General features: G+C 46.6%; 2 protein-coding genes across 5 annotated transcripts in view; one reads left to right on the top strand and one right to left on the bottom strand.

The window, feature by feature from the left end:
• The first annotated feature begins 5,243 nt into the window (after positions 1-5,243).
• Positions 5,244-13,671, top strand: LOC134558819 (uncharacterized). The gene is made up of 3 exons (XM_063413084.1): positions 5,244-5,371; positions 7,860-7,957; positions 11,350-13,671. Exon 3 carries the CDS (start codon positions 11,362-11,364, stop codon positions 12,871-12,873), a length of 1,512 nt encoding a protein of 503 aa, XP_063269154.1. The 5' UTR covers positions 5,244-5,371; positions 7,860-7,957; positions 11,350-11,361; the 3' UTR covers positions 12,874-13,671.
• Positions 13,672-13,674: 3 nt separating this feature from the next.
• The window catches only part of OTUD7A (OTU deubiquitinase 7A), a 101,951-nt gene continuing 95,052 nt past the window's right edge, over positions 13,675-20,573 (bottom strand). For 3 of the 4 annotated variants that reach the window (XM_063413080.1, XM_063413079.1, XM_063413082.1), the window contains exon 17: positions 13,675-20,437. In XM_063413080.1, the coding sequence (XP_063269150.1) occupies positions 19,004-20,437 (1,434 nt within the window). In that variant the 3' untranslated portion in view covers positions 13,675-19,003. The remainder of the gene's footprint in view (positions 20,438-20,573) is intronic. The other variant, XM_063413083.1, reaches the window with a different exon arrangement.

Raw genomic sequence — 20,573 nt, 5'->3', positions numbered from 1 at the left:
TGAGGTAACAGCATTAACAGCTTGATTTCAGCAGGGTGTCCAAGCTAGGTGGAGTTTTGGGAAAGGGGCTCAATTTGTTGTTTAAATGCACTTTATGGCAGCAGCACAGAAGGCTGTGCTGAGCCAGCTGCCCCCCAGGTTTGCAGCAGCCCTTTATCCTTTCCCCTGCTTCTTCTTTATCCTTTCCTCTGCTTCTTCCCTGGCCTCGGGGTCTGCCCAGCACCACCCTGAGAGAGCACACAGACAGCACAAAGAAGAATTCAAGCAAACAGGTACTTTAGAAATAAGTTAATTTTATTGAATAGGCATTGTAGCTTCTCTCAGGTTCAAATAATGGAGAAGCCAATTCACACAGATTACAGAGCTATCAGTTACTTTGAGTAATCTTTCATAAAAGAAAGAAATTAAATACAGTTCTGCTATAAAAAGTGCGACAGTTATAACTGGAAGTTTTTCAAAACAAAAGCAAGTTTTACTACCTATTGCAAAAATTGGTTTAGTGCTTTAATACTTTACAAAGTAACAATCCAACTGCTAAAAACAGCTCTTACATATCATCTTTGTCAAAGTATGGATCAGATTAAAAATGACATTTAATTTGAATGAAAACTGCATGTAGAAAAGGTTCTCAAGAACTCACATTTTTCACAAGAAATATTCCTTATTCTTTAACATTATTAATGCTCCTGTTTCTTTTGAACAGTGGATTTAAACAATATGTCAGTCAGCCTAAAAATGATCAACTGTTTTCTTTTGCAGACAAAGGTGACTGCAACCAATTGTGTTCTGAAATTATAAATAGGGAGGGAAAATGGGAAAACATAAATTCATTCCTCTTTGCATGAAAATGATCAAACAAGAAACCTGAAAAGTAATTTCAGCTTTAAATAAATTTCTGTAGTTTCTATTACACAGTTTATTGAAAGCCTAAATCAGTATTTGCTAAAAGAGTATAAACTTATAGAAGGCAACAAGAAACTCAGATTCTGAAAAATGAGAAGAGTGGTAAGACTACGAAGAAGTTGAATTCTCAGCCAACCAAAATCAATGAGACTTACTCTATTCCTTATTAACATTTTCTTAAGCCCCAGCAAGAGCCAACTATTTCTTTGAAATAGACTTCAAGTACAAATACATTTATTGTATGTTTCTATGGGTTAAAAATGCTGAGTTTGCCAGGTTATTAGATAGAGTCACATTACCAGTCCTCACATTTTAAACTTCATGTAATTAGCTTTGGTTATAATTGAACAGAGACTGTCAGTTAATGAGTAAATAAACTTCTCTAAGCCAAGGGTGTGACATCTGTTACTTCAGTTCTTGTTTGGGAGACAAGCCACTCTATATGCAATCTGAACTGAGAAAGCCAAATCTTCTTTATTGGAAAATCTATCACAGGCTTTAAGGACAAAGAGCTTTAGAATTTGTCTGAGAAAGCAGAAAGATTTAAAAAAAGAGCAATAGGAAAAAAGATGTACAAACAATTGGAGAGAGGGCACATTATACAATAGCAACAGTAGAGTTATGATGAATTAACTACATATACCTTTTGTATCTAATTCTTCAGACTGTCCTTCAAGCTTTGCCCACGTCTGAGAGGCATTGGGTTTTAACAACACAAAGTGTACCAAATGGCAGAAGTGCATGTAAACAGCAGTGATAATTCCAATGGTTCATTCAACTTTTTCCATACAAAAATGTTAGTCATAAGAATCAATGAGGAAGAACAAGGCCTCCCAAGGAGAACAAAGTCTTTCAGCCCCACAACAGACAACTTCAAGGCATTATGAAAAGTTCATAACAATATTTTATGTCTTAAAATTGAATGGAAAGTAAAACTCATGATGGATTCCAAAAACAAAACAAGAGCTCTGTGGAGATTTTAAAAACCGCTTCCTAGCTGGATCATGCTAAGCCTGCCACGTTACAAACACAGGAGTTAGAGACTGAGAGCAGAGGGCTGGAAAAGACACAGCAGTAATTGCTCCTCCCCAGGAAAGAGCACAAACCTATTCTCAATCACTGGGATGGAGCTTTGTACAAAGCTGTCAAAGCTGGCCTAGAACACCATGGCTGGGGACTCGCAGCTGTTTAGGTCTATGTGGCAAATTCAAATTTCACCCGTTCTTTAGTCCAGGCCTGAATCCTGTTTGTTCTCCATGCTTCTGGTGAGGGGGCAGAGTCGGGCACCGTGTGCATGCCAAGCTCTGCATGGCTCAGAAGGAAAAGCGTTTCTGTACCGTACACACGCTGTGCATGACACAAAGACTGTATTTACAGTACTCGGAATCGTGAGCAAATAAACAACAAAACCAGCACTTCATCTGTGTTAGCATTAAAAGTGCACACAATTTGCAAAGTAGAGAGATGAGAGCGCTTCTGTCACGCCCACATGGCTGTGTTTCAATTCATACCTGACTGCAAAGCCCATCTGAAGGACATGAGGGGCATTCTCCGAGCCTGAGATGCCACATTCTGCTGCTGCATCTCCTGCATATTTTAACCAAAAGCACGTTTTTGTTACTCAGACCTGGAAGCAAATGGCAGCAGGGCCGTGTTGCACTTCATCTTTACTACAAGACCCTGCTCAGAGCCCACGGGCCAGAATGAACTGTGCCTGTGTTAAAGGCAAAAACGATCAATGCGGTTTTGGCTACGGCAGCCACGGCTCTCAGGCTGCTGACACGCTGTCAGGCTTCTGCAGGCAAAGGTCCTGTCCCAAGGGGTTCTGATTTTCCTCTGTGGCAAAGCAATTACATGGAATTTACCTATAAAGGTGGCTTTTACCTCTCAGCAGGGGAGGTGCAACGCCAGTGTAACTCTGTTCGTGTTTCCATAGATTCCACATGAGAAAGAAGGAAGAACTGGATCATTAACACACAGGTTTAGTCTGTAAACTTCTCCCTCCTTCCTTTTCTAAAGAAATGGTGCTTGAAAGGGGCAAAATGGAAATTAAACACACAATGCACGTGGGAGTTAGGCACTGTTTAGTTCCAACGTTGGATCATATTTTTGCAATCTCAGATGATTCTGCCACTAGAATTTGCTTTAAGAAGGGAAAAGAACTTCCTTTCCTCCCTTCTTCCCCAACAGTAAACCTCTGCAACAAAGTAAGATGCTCCGTTACCTGCAGAGATGAATGGCAAAAACATTTCTCTGTTTTCCCAGAATACAGGAAGATCTACAAAACATACAGTCTTGACAGGAAATAGGTTTTGATACATCTTAATATTTCCCCCTTTTTAGTATTTTGGTGGCCTGGTTACTTCACTAGCTACGATAATTTCTCTGTTTTTACTTCACCTCCTCTTTTGAGTAAGGTTTCCTGATACATTAACACTCATCAACCAATCACAGTTTTAAAAAAAAATCTATTAAGATTACAGGGTATTGAGATGTCTATAGACACACAGACTACAGCAGGCTTGAGTGCTTTACAGTCATGGTTAAATGAGGAAGTTGGACAGAGGCTGCATCCAGTTCAGCGACTCTCAGTCCCCGGAGAGCCGGAATTTTAAGGCTGTTTGGAACACGGTGGCTTTTACCCACATGGCCTGTTCCAGAGTGCAAATGTGCATCAGCCATTTCAATTCTCTTGGTACAGTACAGGCATTCAGGTAACGGGAGATAAACCATCAGAAAACAGCAACCACAACAGCGCATTCACTTGGGAAGAATAACCCAGCCAGACAAATAACAGGATCACGATACCCAAGGAAAAAACAAGGTCTTATTTCCCCACCCTAACAGTGGAATACAAGAGCCCCATTAAGAATGCAACAGTTCAACAATTATATGGTGTTTTGGTACAAGGCAAATCTCTCCATACTCAAACAATCATTTTATGAATAAACCCAATTATTTGTTCACACATGGAAGATCACTAAAGCTGAAATGTAAACTCCATTGACTGAAAATAAGTGTAGAGTGTTAATACGGAAAAGACCTGAATATGCGTTGGAGTAATAGTAATACTCAATTGATTTTCTGAAACCAAGAGGGAGCTTTTCTTCCCACACAAACCGATGCTCAGTACACCTTAAAACCAGTCTATTGATCAGGAAAACCCAGATGCACGATCATTAGACATCCAGATTTGAAAATTTTGGTTGCAGGGAATACCTTAATAGTAATTCTTAAACAAACAAATCCCAACAAACTAAACCAAAGAAGTTAGGGAATTTTAAAAACTAGACTGACTTCTAATTTAACATATGCATTAGTTTGTGATTTTTTTTTTTGCACAGTCCATCAGTAATTGATATGTACAGTACAAAGAACTGTGAAGAACTGAAGTCTGAACATGTCAATCTGCAAGAAGCTAATGCATATTTGATACATATTTGTGGTGGTGTGGATGGTTGAACTTTCCCCATTTCAGTATGTTAAACCTCAGTTGGACTCCACAAAGAAAGTTGGGACAGTGTAAGCAGGAACAAGCAGGTGCTGTGAAGGACTGTGACAAGGAAAAGAAGGATATAGGAAAGAGGGTTTTGAGGCAGAGAGAAGTTGAAAGATATATGGGTGGTTTACCAAGTAGGAAGGATTTAGATATGTGGAAAAGATGAAAGGCTGGTGGGTCCTATATTGTATGTTCTGTACAATGTTGTATGTTCTGTACACCCCCCCTTAATTGAAATTCATAAGTTCCCCTTGGTCACATGTTACTTTTTCCCCTCTTCCCGCCACTGTGTTATCCCTCCCCTATCCCCTAATTGGTTCAAGGCTTGCAACCCTTCCCCTTATCTCCCAAGTGTCAAGGTTCCATTGGTTGCCGCAAAGAGGGACTCCCATTTCTCCTCCCCTACCCCGAAAGCATATAAGCTGGTGCATTTCTTTGTTCGGTATCCAGTTCAGCCTGGTTCCACTTCGGTCTGGACAGTGCTATGTTGGATTAAAGTTGTGGTTTCTCTGGCTGGCTGGATCCTCCTTTCTCGCTCTTAGCGCGTCGCTTCAGTTATCCTACTGCCGTTCAGGTCTCTCCCAGGGTCAAGAACCCACAGGGCTGACCCCTTCGTTCCGCTGAGGGGCGGCTCGGATTCCGCTTGCTCCGGTGCCTGGGCTGACTCGGGGCGAAGCCAAGGGGCTTAGTAACGGCACCGCGACAGGTGGCTGGCACCCCAGATGGGACCCTGAGGAGAAGCCTTGAGTTTCCGTGGAGGCTCTTGTCTTCCCTCTTTGTGGTCCCCGGAAGGATTGGCGGTGCTCGCACCAGGCGCGAGCACCGAAGAGTTTCAGATCCAGGGCGGTCCCACCGCTGCGAGTCGAGCAGCCTCTTCGGAGGAGCGCTCCTCGCAGATCCAGGAGGCAGCTTCGTCGGCAGCACTCCCGGCGAAGTCTTCTGTGCGCTGAGGGTTCCCCAAGACCGCAGGTAAGTACCCTCCGTCGGGGGCACGCGATCAGGACCCCCTCTCCAAGCCACGGGGGAGGGCTCCGAGGAGAAGTCTGCGCAGGACCGGGGGGTTAACGCTTTCGTTTTCGCTCCCGGTTTGGTCGTGCCCAGGCGGTTTTCAGTTCTTTTCGTTCGGGTTTGTTTCGTTTGAGTGCTCCTGCCAGCTCTCGAGGGAGGCTCGGAGCTGGGGGAGAGTCGGGTTTTTGGGGACGTTGCGCGTGCCGCGCGCCGGGAGGATCGGTGGCTTTAGCGAGTGCAGAGTTGCCCGGTTTTTAAGTTGCGGCAGTTACGGTTTTCTGTTTGAGATTTAGTTAGTCCGGTCTTGGGTGAGGGTGGTTTTTCAACACCGGCGAGATGGGTGCCTCGCTTTCGACCACCCAGAAAGGAGTTTATTATGTTCTTGTTAGGGTTTTGGAGGAGAACAAGGTTCAGTTCTCCCGCGGTTCGTTAAAACGGCTGGTGCGGTGGCTTTCCGTGCAGTTCAGTAACACGTCTGAGGAGCTTGTAAGGAACCCCCGTTACTGGGAGGCGATCGAAAAAAAGGCGGCCAATTCGGATAAATGTCCCCAAGATTTTATGTTTTTGATTGTCAAATTTAAAACGATCGCTAACAGCTCTCCCCTGCATGAAAAGCCAACGCGACCGCCCGCCCCAGTTTCCCGTTCCCCTTCTCCCAATCCCCGTGTTCCTCGGAAGGGAATTCTGAGGAGAGCCGCAGACCCTAGGTCTGCCAGCCCAGGCTCTCGCCAGAACTCCCAGTCCCCCAGCCTCAGCAGTCTTGTCCGGACTGCTGAGGAATCCTCGGGTCGCCCTGGACAAGCGGCCCGGGGACGCAGCCCTTCCCCTGTCTCCCCACGGTGTCGACCAAAAGTTAGATTTAATCTTGCTGCGTCACAGGAGCCACAAGATGGCGCCTGCGACACACAAGATGGCGCCCGTTCGCGCCGTTCTCCTACCCCTCCCCCGCGTCCCCCTCCCCCGAAATTCAATCCCTTCCTTGACCCAACCCCTTCATACCCGCCCAACCCCTTTTGTCTGCCCAACCCATTTTACCCCTTGGTCCCTCCCACACCCGCCCCCTCTGTTCCCTCCCTTGCTCCACCCATGGCTCCTCCCACATACCCGATGTCTCCTCCCTTTGTGGCCGCCCAAACCCCGCCTTCGGTCCCTCCCTTTTCCCACGCTGACACTCCTCCCACTCCTGCCCCCTGGCCCGCCCTAGGGGCGGAGCCAGGCACTTCTCCCCACCCCGGAAGGAGGCCATCTTGGAATGGTAGTTCCCACGCTGCCTCTTCCGGTTCCCACGGTAGGGAACCGGAAGACAACAGCGATGGAAACCAGGAAGTGCATCTCTCAGCTGCACCTGTCACCTACCGAAGGGCTCGCGGGGGTGGCGACCCTAAACCGAATTGGCAGCCATTTTCACAAACTATAATTCGAGATTTATGTAAGGCGCACAAAGAGTTTGGGAGAGAGAGCCCGTACTTCCGCGGCCTCCTTCAGGCAGACCTAGCAGCTGCGACAACCCTTCCTGCAGACTTAAAGCAATTATTTTCTTGCCTGATGACACCGGCTGAATTTGAATTATGGCTTGCTGCATTTAGGCAAGCCCTGCGGGAAGAGCTGCCGCACCTGCCACTCCCAGCAATTGATGAGGGAGGTAATCCCCTTACTGTTGAATTGCTGGGAGGAGAAGGTTCCTTCGAGTCCCCTCAAAGTCAGGCACTGCTAATTCCACCAGCAGTTTTGCCTAGGGTGCGAGACCTGGCCTGCAAAGCCTTTTTCACGATGCAGCCTCGTGCACCCCTGCCGCCATTCACCCAGATTAGGCAAGGGGACGCAGAATCATTTGTAGATTTCGTGGACAAGATGACTAGGGCTTTAGAAATACAAGTAACGGACGGGCTTGCCCGTAAGAGAATTTTGGAGGAGATTGTTTTTGCTAATGCGAATAATGTGTGCAAACAAGCGATTTTAAGTCTCCCTCCAGAACCCCCACGGACTCTACAGGTGATGCTGCAAGTTTGCCAGCAAAAGGTCCCTTTCCTGCTTCAACATATGACCACCGCAAGCAAGCAGGGAACTCGGCAGGTGCATGCTGCGGAAGATGCGACTCTTCGTCGCCCACAGGCCCGCAAGCCGGCAGCGTCGAACCCAGCCAGAGCACGAGTCGAGTGCTACCTCTGCCATGAAAAAGGGCACTTTGTGAGCCAATGCCCGCATAACTTGCTGGCAAAGCCTCGGCCGCAGCAGGAGGACTCCCAACACAATTCAAAAAACTAGGGGGGGAGTGCGGGCCCACCCGGCATGATGACCCCAACAGGGTGGGCAGTGCAGAAGAGAAGGCAGTCAACGCCTTCGGGGGTCACTGGACCAAGACAACTATCTCGGACTGGCATTTCCTTTACCCTTCCCAGGAGGGAACTTTCCCGGACTTGACGTTAACACCATTTTGTAAACCTTACAGGTTGAGGCTCACTCACAGTGCGCACCTCAGAGATACCAGCTGGTACCCAGTTCGCGTGGATTGCGAAGACCTTCTGGACTGGCCGTTTCAAAGGAAAGGTAAGTTCATTGTTGTTGGGGACTGTAAATACACTCCGCAAGACATTGAGGTATACCCGGGGACCTACAAGGGTGACCCCAGGTTCCTCAATGTCTGGCTGCGTTCCACTCATCCCCCAGCTTTCCACCCAAAGGGACAAATAGTGGCCCAGGCAATTCCACATACCAGGCCAGATCAGTATCAGGTTTACCCTGAGAAAAGGCCACTTTCAGTCAACGCAGTGCATCGGATCACAGAAGAAAAACCTATAATACAATGTACGATGTCCATTGGGGATGAGTCCGTTAATAAAGGTCTTCTTTTTGACACAGGAGCGGATGTCACGGTCATTCCCACCCGGGAGTGGCCGTCACATTGGGCCTTGGAGGACGCGCCGGCGAATATCTCCGGAGTAGGGGGTTTTCAATCGGCTAAGAGATCAGCGCGCATGGTGAAATTCACGGGGCCGAAAGGGCAATTGGCATATACGCGCCCTTTCGTTTGCAAATATGAACGGCCCCTGCTTGGTAGGGAGCTCATGTCCCAATGGGGGGTCACAATTAGTATCCCAGACCCCCCTCAGGTTTTTTGCCTAGCGGTCACTGAGGAGCGCCCAATCCTCAAACTGAATTGGAAAACGGATAATCCAGTGTGGGTTGACCAGTGGCCGCTATCCAAGGAGAAATTAAAGGCGCTCGAGGAGCTCGTGGAGGAGCAGTTACAGAAGGGTAATATCGTGGAAACGAATTCCCCCTGGAACTCGCCCGTCTTCGTCATTCGAAAGAGTGACGGAAGGCGCTGGCGCCTCCTTCACGACCTTCGACAAATTAATAACGTTATAGAGGACATGGGATCCCTCCAACCAGGAATGCCATCCCCTGCCATGCTGCCCCGAAATTGGAATCTGGCAGTTATTGATCTGAAGGATTGCTTCTTCCAAATTCCCTTACATCCGGATGACGCACCGCGTTTTGCCTTCTCGGTGCCTACCATCAACCGAGCGGCCCCAAGGAAGAGGTATCACTGGAGGGCTCTTCCCCAAGGTATGAAGAACTCCCCGGTGATGTGCCAGCTGTACGTCTCTTCCTTGCTGCGTCCTGTGCGCGCAGCCGCGGAGGAGGTTATCATCCACCATTACATGGATGATATCCTCATTTGCGCCCCAACAACAAGCGAACTGGATAGAGTCCTCACACGCGTAACAGATTTGTTAGTTGCTGCAGGGTTTGAGCTGCAAGCAGAGAAGATTCAGCGGATGCCACCCTGGAAATACCTGGGGCTGGAAATCGGACGGCGGACCATTGTTCCCCAAAAATTGGCTATCCGGACATCAGTCCGGACCCTTGCGGATGTCCATCGACTCTGCGGAGAGTTGAATTGGGTGAGGCCCTGGCTGGGTCTCTCCACGGAGGATCTAGCACCCCTCTTCGATTTATTGAAGGGGGGAGATGAGCTTAGCTCTCCCAGGGCGCTCACCGCGGAGGCAAGGAAAGCACTGGAGAAGGTACAACAGGCGTTGTCATCACGCCAGGCGCACAGATGTGACCCCGGCTTACCCTTTCGGTTCGTGGTGCTGGGTAAGCTCCCGCATCTTTTTGGGGTCGTTTTTCAGTGGGATTCGAACACCACACAGCATGACACCAAGGGCCACGGGGGGAGAGATCCACTGCTGATCATAGAGTGGGTCTTTCTTAGCCACCACCGGCCCAAGAGACTTACGAGGCCACAAGAAATCATGGCCGAGCTGATCCGCAAGGCACGTACGCGCCTTTGCGAGTTGGCCGGTTGTGACTTTGAGTGCATCCATCTCCCCATCAAATTATCCTCGGGCCAGATCACCAAACCCATGTTGGAAACTCTGCTTCAAAATAATGAAGCTCTACAATTCGCTCTGGACTCTTTTACGGGCCAAATTTCAATTCATCGGCCGGCCCACAAATTGTTCAATCTGGATGGAAATTTTGAATTGGCATTGAGGAGTGTCCGAAGTGTAAAACCACTCCAGGCCTTGACCGTTTTTACAGACGCGTCCGGGGCTTCTCACAGGTCAGTGATGACCTGGGAGGATCCCGAAACTCAGCAGTGGGACAGTGATGTTGAAATCGTTGAGGGTTCGCCTCAAGTCGCTGAGTTGGCCGCAGTCGTCAGGGCATTAGAGAGATTTCCCGGACCGCTAAACATAGTTACCGACTCTGCCTATGTTACAGGGGTAGTGTCCAGAGCTGATCAGGCAGTATTACAGCAGGTTTCCAACGACGCGCTTTATGCGCAGCTCTCGAAGCTTATAAAGCTTGTGTCCCACCGAGAGCACCCCTTCTACGTGATGCACACAAGGTCGCACACCGATTTGCCAGGGTTTGTTGCAGAGGGCAACAGGAGAGCAGATGCTCTCGCTGCTCCTGTGACAAAGACCCCACTGCCTGACATATTTCAACAGGCACAGCTCAGCCATGCTTTGTTCCATCAGAATGCACCAGCCCTGGTCCGCCGATTTCGTATCACCCGGCAACAGGCCAGGGCGATTGTGGCTTCGTGCCCATCGTGTCAATCCCACTCCGTGCCGACCATGCACGCCGGAGTCAATCCCAGAGGGCTGGGAAGTTGTGAAATCTGGCAGACCGACATCACCCATGTGGCGGCGTTCGGGAGGCTCCGGTACGTGCATGTGTCCGTTGATACCTTCTCGGGTGTAGTCTATGCCTCCGCACACGCAGGGGAGAAGGCCTCCCACGTCATCCAACACCTCATTCAGGCCTTCTCTTTCATGGGCATCCCCAAGGAAATTAAAACAGATAATGGCCCTGCGTATACTTCCAGGGAGCTTGCAGATTTCCTGCAGCAATGGGGAGTTGAGCATAAAACGGGCATCCCTCACTCCCCCACGGGTCAGGCCATTGTTGAAAGGACCCATCAGAACGTCAAACGGGTCCTTCAACAGCAAAGACCAGTCCTGAAGGTTGAAACTCCATCAATCAGATTGGCAAGGGCACTTTATGTGTTAAATTTCCTAAATTGTTCTTATGAAAAACCAGATCCGCCCGTTGTGCGGCATTTCAATAGCAACCGCGACTGGGACCTGAGTGAGCAGCATCCGCCGGTGACCGTAAGGTTTCCCGAAACAGGGAAAGTGGAGGGTCCACTGACGCTTTTGACGTGGGGGCGCGGGTACGCCTGCGTCTCCACTGATGCCGGGCCGAAGTGGATACCCTCCAGATGGGTAAAGCCTTATATCGAAAGAAAAACAAAAGTCCGAGATAACGAAAAGCCTCAAGTCGCCTCCGCGGCTCTCCGCCGCAAAAGACGTGAGTCCAGTGACTCAGAGGAAGAGGAGGAGCAGTCAGAAGGCTGGGAGGACCCCTTTTTCTGTGATTTCCCACTTTGTAACGATTTGTTTTTCTGAGTTTCTGTTTAGATCCGTCCAACCATGAGCGCCAAGACTGCCATCAGTTCAGCCGTCCTCTTCGCCAGTCTCCTGACCATCGCCCAGGCGTGGCTCGTCCCCCAGCCACAACAGAACGTCTGGGCTGTCTTGGCCAAATCACTGGGCCAAGACCACATATGTCTCAACCAAGCGAGTGCCGCGAATCCCATGGCATCCTGCCTCGTGGGGATCCCATTTAAAGATCGTGAGATGCCCAAGATGCTTCTAGGTTATGCTCAAAAACTTAGACAAGAAGCTGCTAAAATGGAGCATAACCTAAAGCATGCCCATTACATCGTCGCGTGGTACAATTATATTAAAAGTCTTCCAAAGTTAGAAAACGAGCCTCAGGAGCTGGAGCTTCTAGGTTCCGCCAGAGCCGAATCTTGTTTTCATATCCGCAACGACCACGTCCAGCGTCACCACCGTCATTTTGTCTCCTCCAAAGCCCATTTTAGTACTCATTGGTGTAACGCTGTGTCCTTTAGTTATCCTCCAATCCCTCCCCAAAAATCAGCCCAAGTCTTTGCCCATCCCCGCCAGCTTCCTAAGGGAACATTCTTGATTTGCGGAGACCACGCATGGGCAGGTATCCCCTCTCATCTCTCCGGAGGCCCGTGCACCTTTGGGACCCTCGGATTGTTTTCACCCAACAAATCACAAATTTTGGATTGGGTTACACAAAATTCTACAAATGGTGCACATATATTGGCACACTCTAGAAAGAAGAGAGAAGACTACTCTCTCAAAAAATTGGCAGACAATTGCGATGAGGAAATTATCCATTGGAGCAGATCTAAAGGCATCGCAATCACAGTATTTGCGCCGTGGGTCGCCATTGCTAAGACCCTCGGAGAATTAGGCCATTTGGAATGTTGGGTAGCTAAGCAATCCCGTTTGACTTCTAGGGCCCTATCAAACCTCCTGAAAGATGAGGAAATTACGAGGCAGGCAACCCTCCAGAATCGTGCAGCCATCGATTACCTCCTGCTCCTCCACGGTCACTCGTGTGAGGAGTTTGAGGGGCTCTGCTGCTTTAATTTGACATCTAGGGCCAAGGGGACTCGCGAGGCACTCAAACAAATGGAAAACATGATAGGAGACATCAAGCAAGAATACGGGGACTGGCTCAGTAATTTGTTCAAGGGATGGGGGATCTCGGGTTGGACGGGATCGATTCTTAGAACTGTTCTGTTAATTGTTTTTGTGCTTTTTGTTGCTATTGCCAGCCTTGGACTAATGAAAAAGATGTTGCAGAATTTGATTTCTTCCTCCACATCACCACTCAAAGCTGAAGTCCACCGAGTAGCCGTTGAAGTAGGCCCAGAAGTGTTCAAGGAGGAGGAGGAAAGCTTCGTTGATGAGGACGAGCAGGCTGAACAGCTTGAAATCATCATGGAAGAAGTGCGCTGCTTTCCTCGAGAACAATGGCCTACTCAACAGCAGTGGTTTGCAGAATCATACCCACGTTCTGAATACCTGGTGGACCCCCCTCAATTCGGATATCTGAGATAGAACTCACAGGGTCAAAAATAAAAGAAAAGGGGGAGATGTGGTGGTGTGGATGGTTGAACTTTCCCCATTTCAGTATGTTAAACCTCAGTTGGACTCCACAAAGAAAGTTGGGACAGTGTAAGCAGGAACAAGCAGGTGCTGTGAAGGACTGTGACAAGGAAAAGAAGGATATAGGAAAGAGGGTTTTGAGGCAGAGAGAAGTTGAAAGATATATGGGTGGTTTACCAAGTAGGAAGGATTTAGATATGTGGAAAAGATGAAAGGCTGGTGGGTCCTATATTGTATGTTCTGTACAATGTTGTATGTTCTGTACACCCCCCCTTAATTGAAATTCATAAGTTCCCCTTGGTCACATGTTACTTTTTCCCCTCTTCCCGCCACTGTGTTATCCCTCCCCTATCCCCTAATTGGTTCAAGGCTTGCAACCCTTCCCCTTATCTCCCAAGTGTCAAGGTTCCATTGGTTGCCGCAAAGAGGGACTCCCATTTCTCCTCCCCTACCCCGAAAGCATATAAGCTGGTGCATTTCTTTGTTCGGTATCCAGTTCAGCCTGGTTCCACTTCGGTCTGGACAGTGCTATGTTGGATTAAAGTTGTGGTTTCTCTGGCTGGCTGGATCCTCCTTTCTCGCTCTTAGCGCGTCGCTTCAGTTATCCTACTGCCGTTCAGGTCTCTCCCAGGGTCAAGAACCCACAGGGCTGACCCCTTCGTTCCGCTGAGGGGCGGCTCGGATTCCGCTTGCTCCGGTGCCTGGGCTGACTCGGGGCGAAGCCAAGGGGCTTAGTAACGGCACCGCGACACATATTAAGAGGATGTATCTGCCAATTAGGGATGACATTTCTATGATCTAGAGTGATTTTTTCCTCTGGATGCTAAATGTTTGCATGGGTTATTCAGTCTTGATTTTCATTCTGAAGGAATAATAAATAGCTGATTCTCTCTTTTTTTTTTTAAAAAAAAAGCAAAGGAATTCTACTCCAATGGGTTCAGAGTGTACTATGAAAGTCCCAAGTCAATCAGTATCTGTGCAGAAATGTTTCATTTGGTAAGGAAATTTTTCAGATGCATGTTTATTCAGACGCTGCTTATAAAAGTGGCTATTGGTAAGGACTGGAAGAGAACAATTAAATAGAGAGGAACAGTGTTGTACCAAAATATATAAAGAAAAATTTAAAGCTTTTTCAATTAAAAAAAAATTTGTATATTCAACTCACATTAGATACAGATGTGCACAACAGACAGAGCAGTTAGAAACAACAAGTACATTTACAAAGCTTTCTTTTCATGGATAATTTCTACCAGCATTTCTGAAAGTAACCTACTAAAATGATGACCCTGTTTATAATAAAGGCGCAAAATATTGCTCTGTAGCGTATTTTGAAAATAATATAAAAATAATTTCTATATTACAATTTAAACTTGGCTTGTAAAATTCCAACATAATACAGCCTTAAGTCTACAAATAGAACCTACTTACAAACACCTTTGTGTTGTTCTCCTCTCATTTTTAACAATATAAGATTTTAGTCATATACACTGGAAATCCATGTGCAAATTAAAATAGAGATTAGTGTCTGTTATTGAAATAATTTCATTTCTATGCTATAGTTTGGTGATCCTCCACGTAAGCTGCCATTCCCTAAAACAAATACTCTTCAAATACACTGACAGAGACTTAAAATACACGAAGCTGAAAAGCCATCTCCAATCAGCATCAGTTATTTTGCTTCTCTGGACTCAGGTTTATCTGAGATCGTTGTGGTTTCTATGAACGTCTGGGGTTTCACCTGTGCAGGACACTCCCAGTGCTATGGAGCCCTCACTCCTCACTCCCCTCCCATGCCCAGTTTGCAACAGCTCACACGTCAATGAAGCCCTTGCTGTAAGGCCCCCGGTGCTAAAGGGATTCTGTGCACACTGCAGAAAACAGCAAATGGAGCCCAAAGAGGCCTCAGGCTTCTCTTTACTCCTCAGGCCAAATTCTCACCCACTGCCTCCCTGGAGGAGGAACCGCAGGCAGCCCGTGGGGAACAGACACTGCCAAAGGCTCAGGCCTCGCTCACAACCATTTGTTCCTGCTGGAAGTTTCTGGAGACAGGCAGTGTCCCTGGGGACGGTGAGCACCGGGGCAGCTCTCAGAGCCGGGGAGGGCAGGGCAGGCAGCATTTGTCACTCTGTGCTGTGCGTGTGGTGATATCCACATCACAATGTGTTCATCCATCCCCAGCAATGCCCTGGGCACTGCTCACAGCCCAGCTCAGCTCCTCCAGCACCGCCGCAGGCTCCACCCGGCCCGCGCAGCCTTCTCAGCGTACAGACAACACAAAACTGTTCAGCTACAGCATCTGCCTTCTACTGATGCTCCTCATGTTACCTCTCATTTAGGAAGAAGCAACTAATTGCTAAAGAAAGCTGGGACAATATTGCCATTGCATTTATAGAACAAAACGTTCACCAATCTAAAATCTGAAGTTACTTTTGATAATCTACAAAACCTTCTTCGGAATGAGCTGCTTGTTAGCCATATGCTACAACTGATACCCACCTCTGAAAATATATTTGTAAACTCTAACAGTGGTTTATTAACTCTGTATAAATCATTTCAAATGAAACTTTAATATAAAGCATGACTGAAACCCATTATGTATCACAGGTATCCTCTGTTACAAAAAGACCTTTGCATCAGAGTTTAGAACAAAGTAAAAAAAATTGCATAATAGGTTTAAGCCTTTTTCAAATTAGAAAAATTGCACATTCACACTTTAAAAGAATTCCAGCTTCCTCCCACCTAAATATCTCCTGGCGATTTTGGATCCATTCTGGGAAGGTGCAGCCTATTCTGTACTTCTGAAATCTGGACTGCAGTGACAAATGTTGAAACACCTTCAAGAAGAGAGGGGGCAAAAAGCACATACAAATTCAAAAATACGTGTGAGCCCTGCAGCCCCTTGGGCCAACAGAAGGAATGAGTGGGGTCCCTCCCAAGCAAAGCTGATTCTCCACATCTGGGGCTCTGTGGGAACTCGGGAGGGTGTACAGAGCACACTGGCACAGGGCTGGCTGGCCTGGGGGCTGCAAACACCTCCCATTGTCAGCAAAAACAACCCCAAAGAGCACTCAGAGGTTAGCACACAGTACAACAGGAAAACACAAACCAAGGTCATTACCTCTAGCATGCAGCTAAGGAATGACACAATGTCTTTCACAGCTGCTGAATGCAACCCGTGAGCAGTTGGGAAGTCTCTAAAAAAATAGGTAGAAAATTTTCTTCTATAGCTACAGTCTTCTTTTAATGGAACAACACTTCTGCTTCAGGAGGGGCACAGTTCTGCATGTCTGGGCTGTTTAATGACAACTACGGCACAGCTGCCACAAACAGGCCAGAAAAAGAATGTTTGAAGAGAATTCTAAAAGGAAACAGCAATTAGAAAATTACTGAAAGATATCCCAACAAAAAGATTCTAAGGAAATGGGCAGTCATTTCACACAACAGATACTTTAAAGTGAGCAATCCTGTAGAGGTAAATATTTATGGAAATATCTGAGTGTCCTGGGGATGATAATGAACACTTGGGTTTGGTATTGTAGACAGACAAGACCAATCAATCTTTCAAAATAATCTAATGCACAAGTACAATGTATTCAATAATTCAGGACAGAGTACTTTACCTAAATATTGACCAGTTGTAAATTTCTTTCTTTTATAAGAAGATCTTAAAAATATACTATAGAAACAAATCCAATGAAAATGGGAAACAGCAAAATCTCATGGTAACTGTTAATTTTTACATACGTATTGCTTTTTTCCTCATTTGGAAAGGATGCAACTCCTAAATACCTGGGCTGGTGTGGTTTGCTGCTAATGTAATATTTCTGAAGCACAACTTCACACAGAAATAGAGTATCACACACTACTGCTAGTCTAATGCCCTAAGAATTCTTAAATATTTCTAGTTTATCCTGCCAGTTTTCTCAGTCTCAGCAGCAAACACAATCCAGTATAATATTTAATTTTTTTAACACGGTCTGGCTTGTTCTAGCATAATTTGGAATCCCAGTTTTCTTTGACAATTAGAACTTTATAATGTAATAATCACAACAGCAAAGCAAAACAGGACACTGCTTACCAGGGTAAGCAACAGGAGACAGGGGATTTGGAAGGTGCTTACCTTAAGGACAGGAGTCACACGGATCTTTAACAAATACCAACACCTCCCTTTCATGAAGGAATGCAAGTTCAGTAAGAGTCAGCGTATGCTCAGTATACAGCAAGGAATATGAAGTACAGGTCTGGATTCATGGAACAGCTAACATGGCAAAGACCCTAACTTTTTATAGAAGTGACCAAGGGACTTATTTTGAAACCTCTCATTCAGCAGAAAACCTAAAAATATGGTCAATTTTAAGTATGTGCTCAGTTCTACCAATTTGGGACACCAGAAAAAGCTCACATGCTTTTTCTGAAAGCCAGGACACAGCAGCAGAAGTTTGTGCATCTTGTTTCACAGGGGACTTTAGGCTTGGTGTCAGGGTTAATTAGGATTAAACTGTATGTAACTGTGCCACCCATGCCAAGAAATAAAATTGGGCAGGAAAAGAATCAGAAATGAAGACTCTTTGGCAAAGAATCTTTCCTGTGTGGGCCTTTATTCCTTCTTGAGGAAGGCAGAACTCCTGTTCTGCACCTGGAGGTGGCAGTCAGCAGCCCTGGGGGCAGGACTTCACCTGGTAGGAAAAAGCAGCTCTTAAAATGAGCCGCTGTTCACAAGGGTAACAACACCAAGGAGCTCCTGTCGCTGCATTCTGCCAGCTGATGGTGGAGGGCTGCAAACCCAGCCCTGCATCCCAGAAAACTTCCTCATGCCATCCATCCACTCCAACAGGATCTGCAGTGTCTGCTTTGCAGAAATGTTTCTGCGAGCAAAGTTGTATTTTCCAAAGTATTGCAAACACTTACGTAAATATTTGGATCTCAGACTTGTGCAAATCTGTGCTAGGAGCTGCCATTCCTGCTGGAGGCATTTTCCAGCCATCTGGGAGCCTCCTGAGGAGCGGATGACTCACTCCAGGAGACTTGAGAAGAGGTGGAGCCAACAGTCTTCAAGAAAGGCTCAAGTAGTTCCATTTGCAATAATTACCATTCAATAATGTTCAGAAGGCTAAGTAAATAGTGATTAGGTTTGTGCACTAGCTAAGGGAATACATTGATGCACTACATTGGTTTTGGCAAGCAGTTTGAGTCTCAAATGATCCTTAATTTCCTAGCTGGTCATCAAATTTTCCATATCTAGTAATTTTTTAATATTTTAATTTTATTGTAATATTTCTCTACATTTTAACATCAACAAAAATACTTCTGAAATTCAGGTGTGTAAAACTATACTGTGGGGGGGGGCTTGGGGACATGAAGTCAAATTGAATTTTCTTATAAAACCTGTTTAAAAACTCAGTGCAAGTAAAAGTGGCTCAAATCTATTTTTTTTAATGAAAATTTAGAAATAATTGGTAAGAACTTAAAAGCAGGACGAGCTACAGCCCTCATGAATTCAGACCTTTCACTCCCATTTTTCCAGAATCATTCCATTCCAGACTGAAATACACAAACATTAGTAGCAATGCAATACGCTGCCATGTTCAAAATGTGCAGTATGCAAGATCACTACCCTCCTGAAAAAAAAGGCTATGAAAAATTTAGGTTTTACTGAGGAAAAAATACTCTCAATAATAGCCATATCATTTCAAATGTCTGCAAGGCAGATACTACCCTACTACAACACCACATCTTCACTAGTATGACTTTCCCCTATCATTCTACTACCTGAGTGATGTCAGTGTAAATTCAGGCACCATTAGTAAATTTTTGACCAAACATATACACAGCACTGACAAAGGAGTAAACAACCCTTCAGCTTACCAGTATATGTAAAAAAGACACTGACAAAATGGAAAATAATACTTTTTTATGATAACTTATTCCTATTGTTTCCTCATTGCCCTGGAAAAGCGAAGAGCTAGACACTATTTAATCATCAATCCTTTATTCTTTTTTTAAGGATTCCTTTTACTGCAATCCAACACTGTTTACTTTGTAAGTAAGAAAATGGTAAAACTAAGTAGTCATGGAAGAACCCTCAATGCCTGTGTCCCTTGCTGTCCCTCTCCCTGCGCTTTAACTCCTCTTTGTAGCAGTAGGAACAGTAATTCTCAGTCTCAGGACGACCATAAAAGGAACAGTTCTCCTTCTTACAGCGGTTCTGCTGGATGGAATAGATCGGGCAAACTGTGCTTCTGCCTTGGTTTTTGTCAGTGCTGAGCCAGGCCTGCGGGGCGTCCTCGTCGGCGAACTCCAGGCAGTCTCTGCTGTCCCCGCTGGTGAAGCCGTTGCTGTAGGTCTGGGACTTGTGTTCGGCGGGCCTGGCGAAGCTCAGCGACTCCACCGTGTTCACCGTGCGCATGCCGGGCACGCGCGCGGGGCTGTAGCTCTGCGACGACAGCGACCTGTTCTGCTGGGGGTACGTGGCACAGGTTTTCAGGGTGCCCACCACTGGCTTGTAGGTATCGTCCTGGAAGCTCGACGGCTTGGAGTTGACATCATGCAAATGGATGACGCTTTGCCTTTGGACGGGGGGGGTATGGCTATAGTGGGCAGACACGGGGATGGGGCCGCTCCTCTTGGCACCGTTGCTGGGCGAAGAAAAGGACCCGGGAGTGGGACTAGTGCGGTCTTTAAACTTTAAAACCAGTTGAGTTGTATGGCTTTGAGGCAAGACGGGTGATGCCCTATCCTGAGGAGATGGTTCTAATTTTTCTTTTGAAAACGCTTCTGGCTCCAGTTTCCTGCTAGAGGAGCCATTCAGCGCAGCCTTTTTCTCAGCTTCCTTTCTTTTCTGCTCCTGTTCTGCATTGAAGCGCTCCTGGGCACTGGTCAGGTAATAGCCGATCATCTCCTCGTGGAACTGATGCCTGTGACTGGTCAAGAGAAGGCCAGCAAAAATAAACTTTCGTTCACCCTGCATGGCAGCTCTCAAAATATTTAGGCTGAGTTTCACGTCTGTGCTGTACTTCCACGGGTCAGACTGCTTGTCAGAGAAAGGTTTAGTGTTCACCTTTTCAGTGGGGGAGCTGCTGGCTCTGTCAGTCGGAGATGGAGTGGTCTTTTCAGAGGGAGACGTGCTCGCAGACTGCCCAGATTCCTCTTTGCTCCCTTTGCGAGACTTGGACTTCTTCTCTTTGACTTTCTCTACTGTATCACCGTTTTTTCCATTCCCTGAATTGGCTTTGCTCATCTTCCCGTGCACCAGACCTCCAAGACCACCCATGTTCTTTTTCAGTTTAATTCCCAGGGTTTTACTGAGGCTTCCTATTTTATTGGCAACTGAATCCGTCCTGGTTTTGTCTTTATCTTTCCTTTGTTTGTCCTTTTCTTTTTCTTTCCCGTTTTTGCCATTATTGCCGTTGGAATTACTACAGATGGAGTCTCGGTCTGAGTCCATTGAGTCAGCCAGAGACTGCACGTCTTCTCCAGCAGAAGCTGTAGGGGATTCTGGTTGAGCCAAAGGGGCCTGCTATGGAAAAGGAATTATAATTAGACACAGCAAAATCTGTTTCATACAGGAACTGGTGCAAAAATACCCACCCTAAATTCAATACAGATTTTGACACTGATTTTAAATATATTCTTTAATTTATGCACTGACATTT

The sequence above is a fragment of the Prinia subflava genome, chromosome 15, assembly GCF_021018805.1.
Source record: "Prinia subflava isolate CZ2003 ecotype Zambia chromosome 15, Cam_Psub_1.2, whole genome shotgun sequence".
NCBI lineage: Eukaryota > Metazoa > Chordata > Aves > Passeriformes > Cisticolidae > Prinia > Prinia subflava.
Note: the sequence above shows the minus strand (reverse complement) of the source record. Positions and strands in the feature narration are given on the sequence as shown.

Coding starts and splice junctions, on each gene's coding strand:
- LOC134558819 (XM_063413084.1), top strand. CDS start 11,362: ATGAGCGCCAAGACTGCCATCAGTTCAGCCGTCCTCTTCGCCAGTCTC.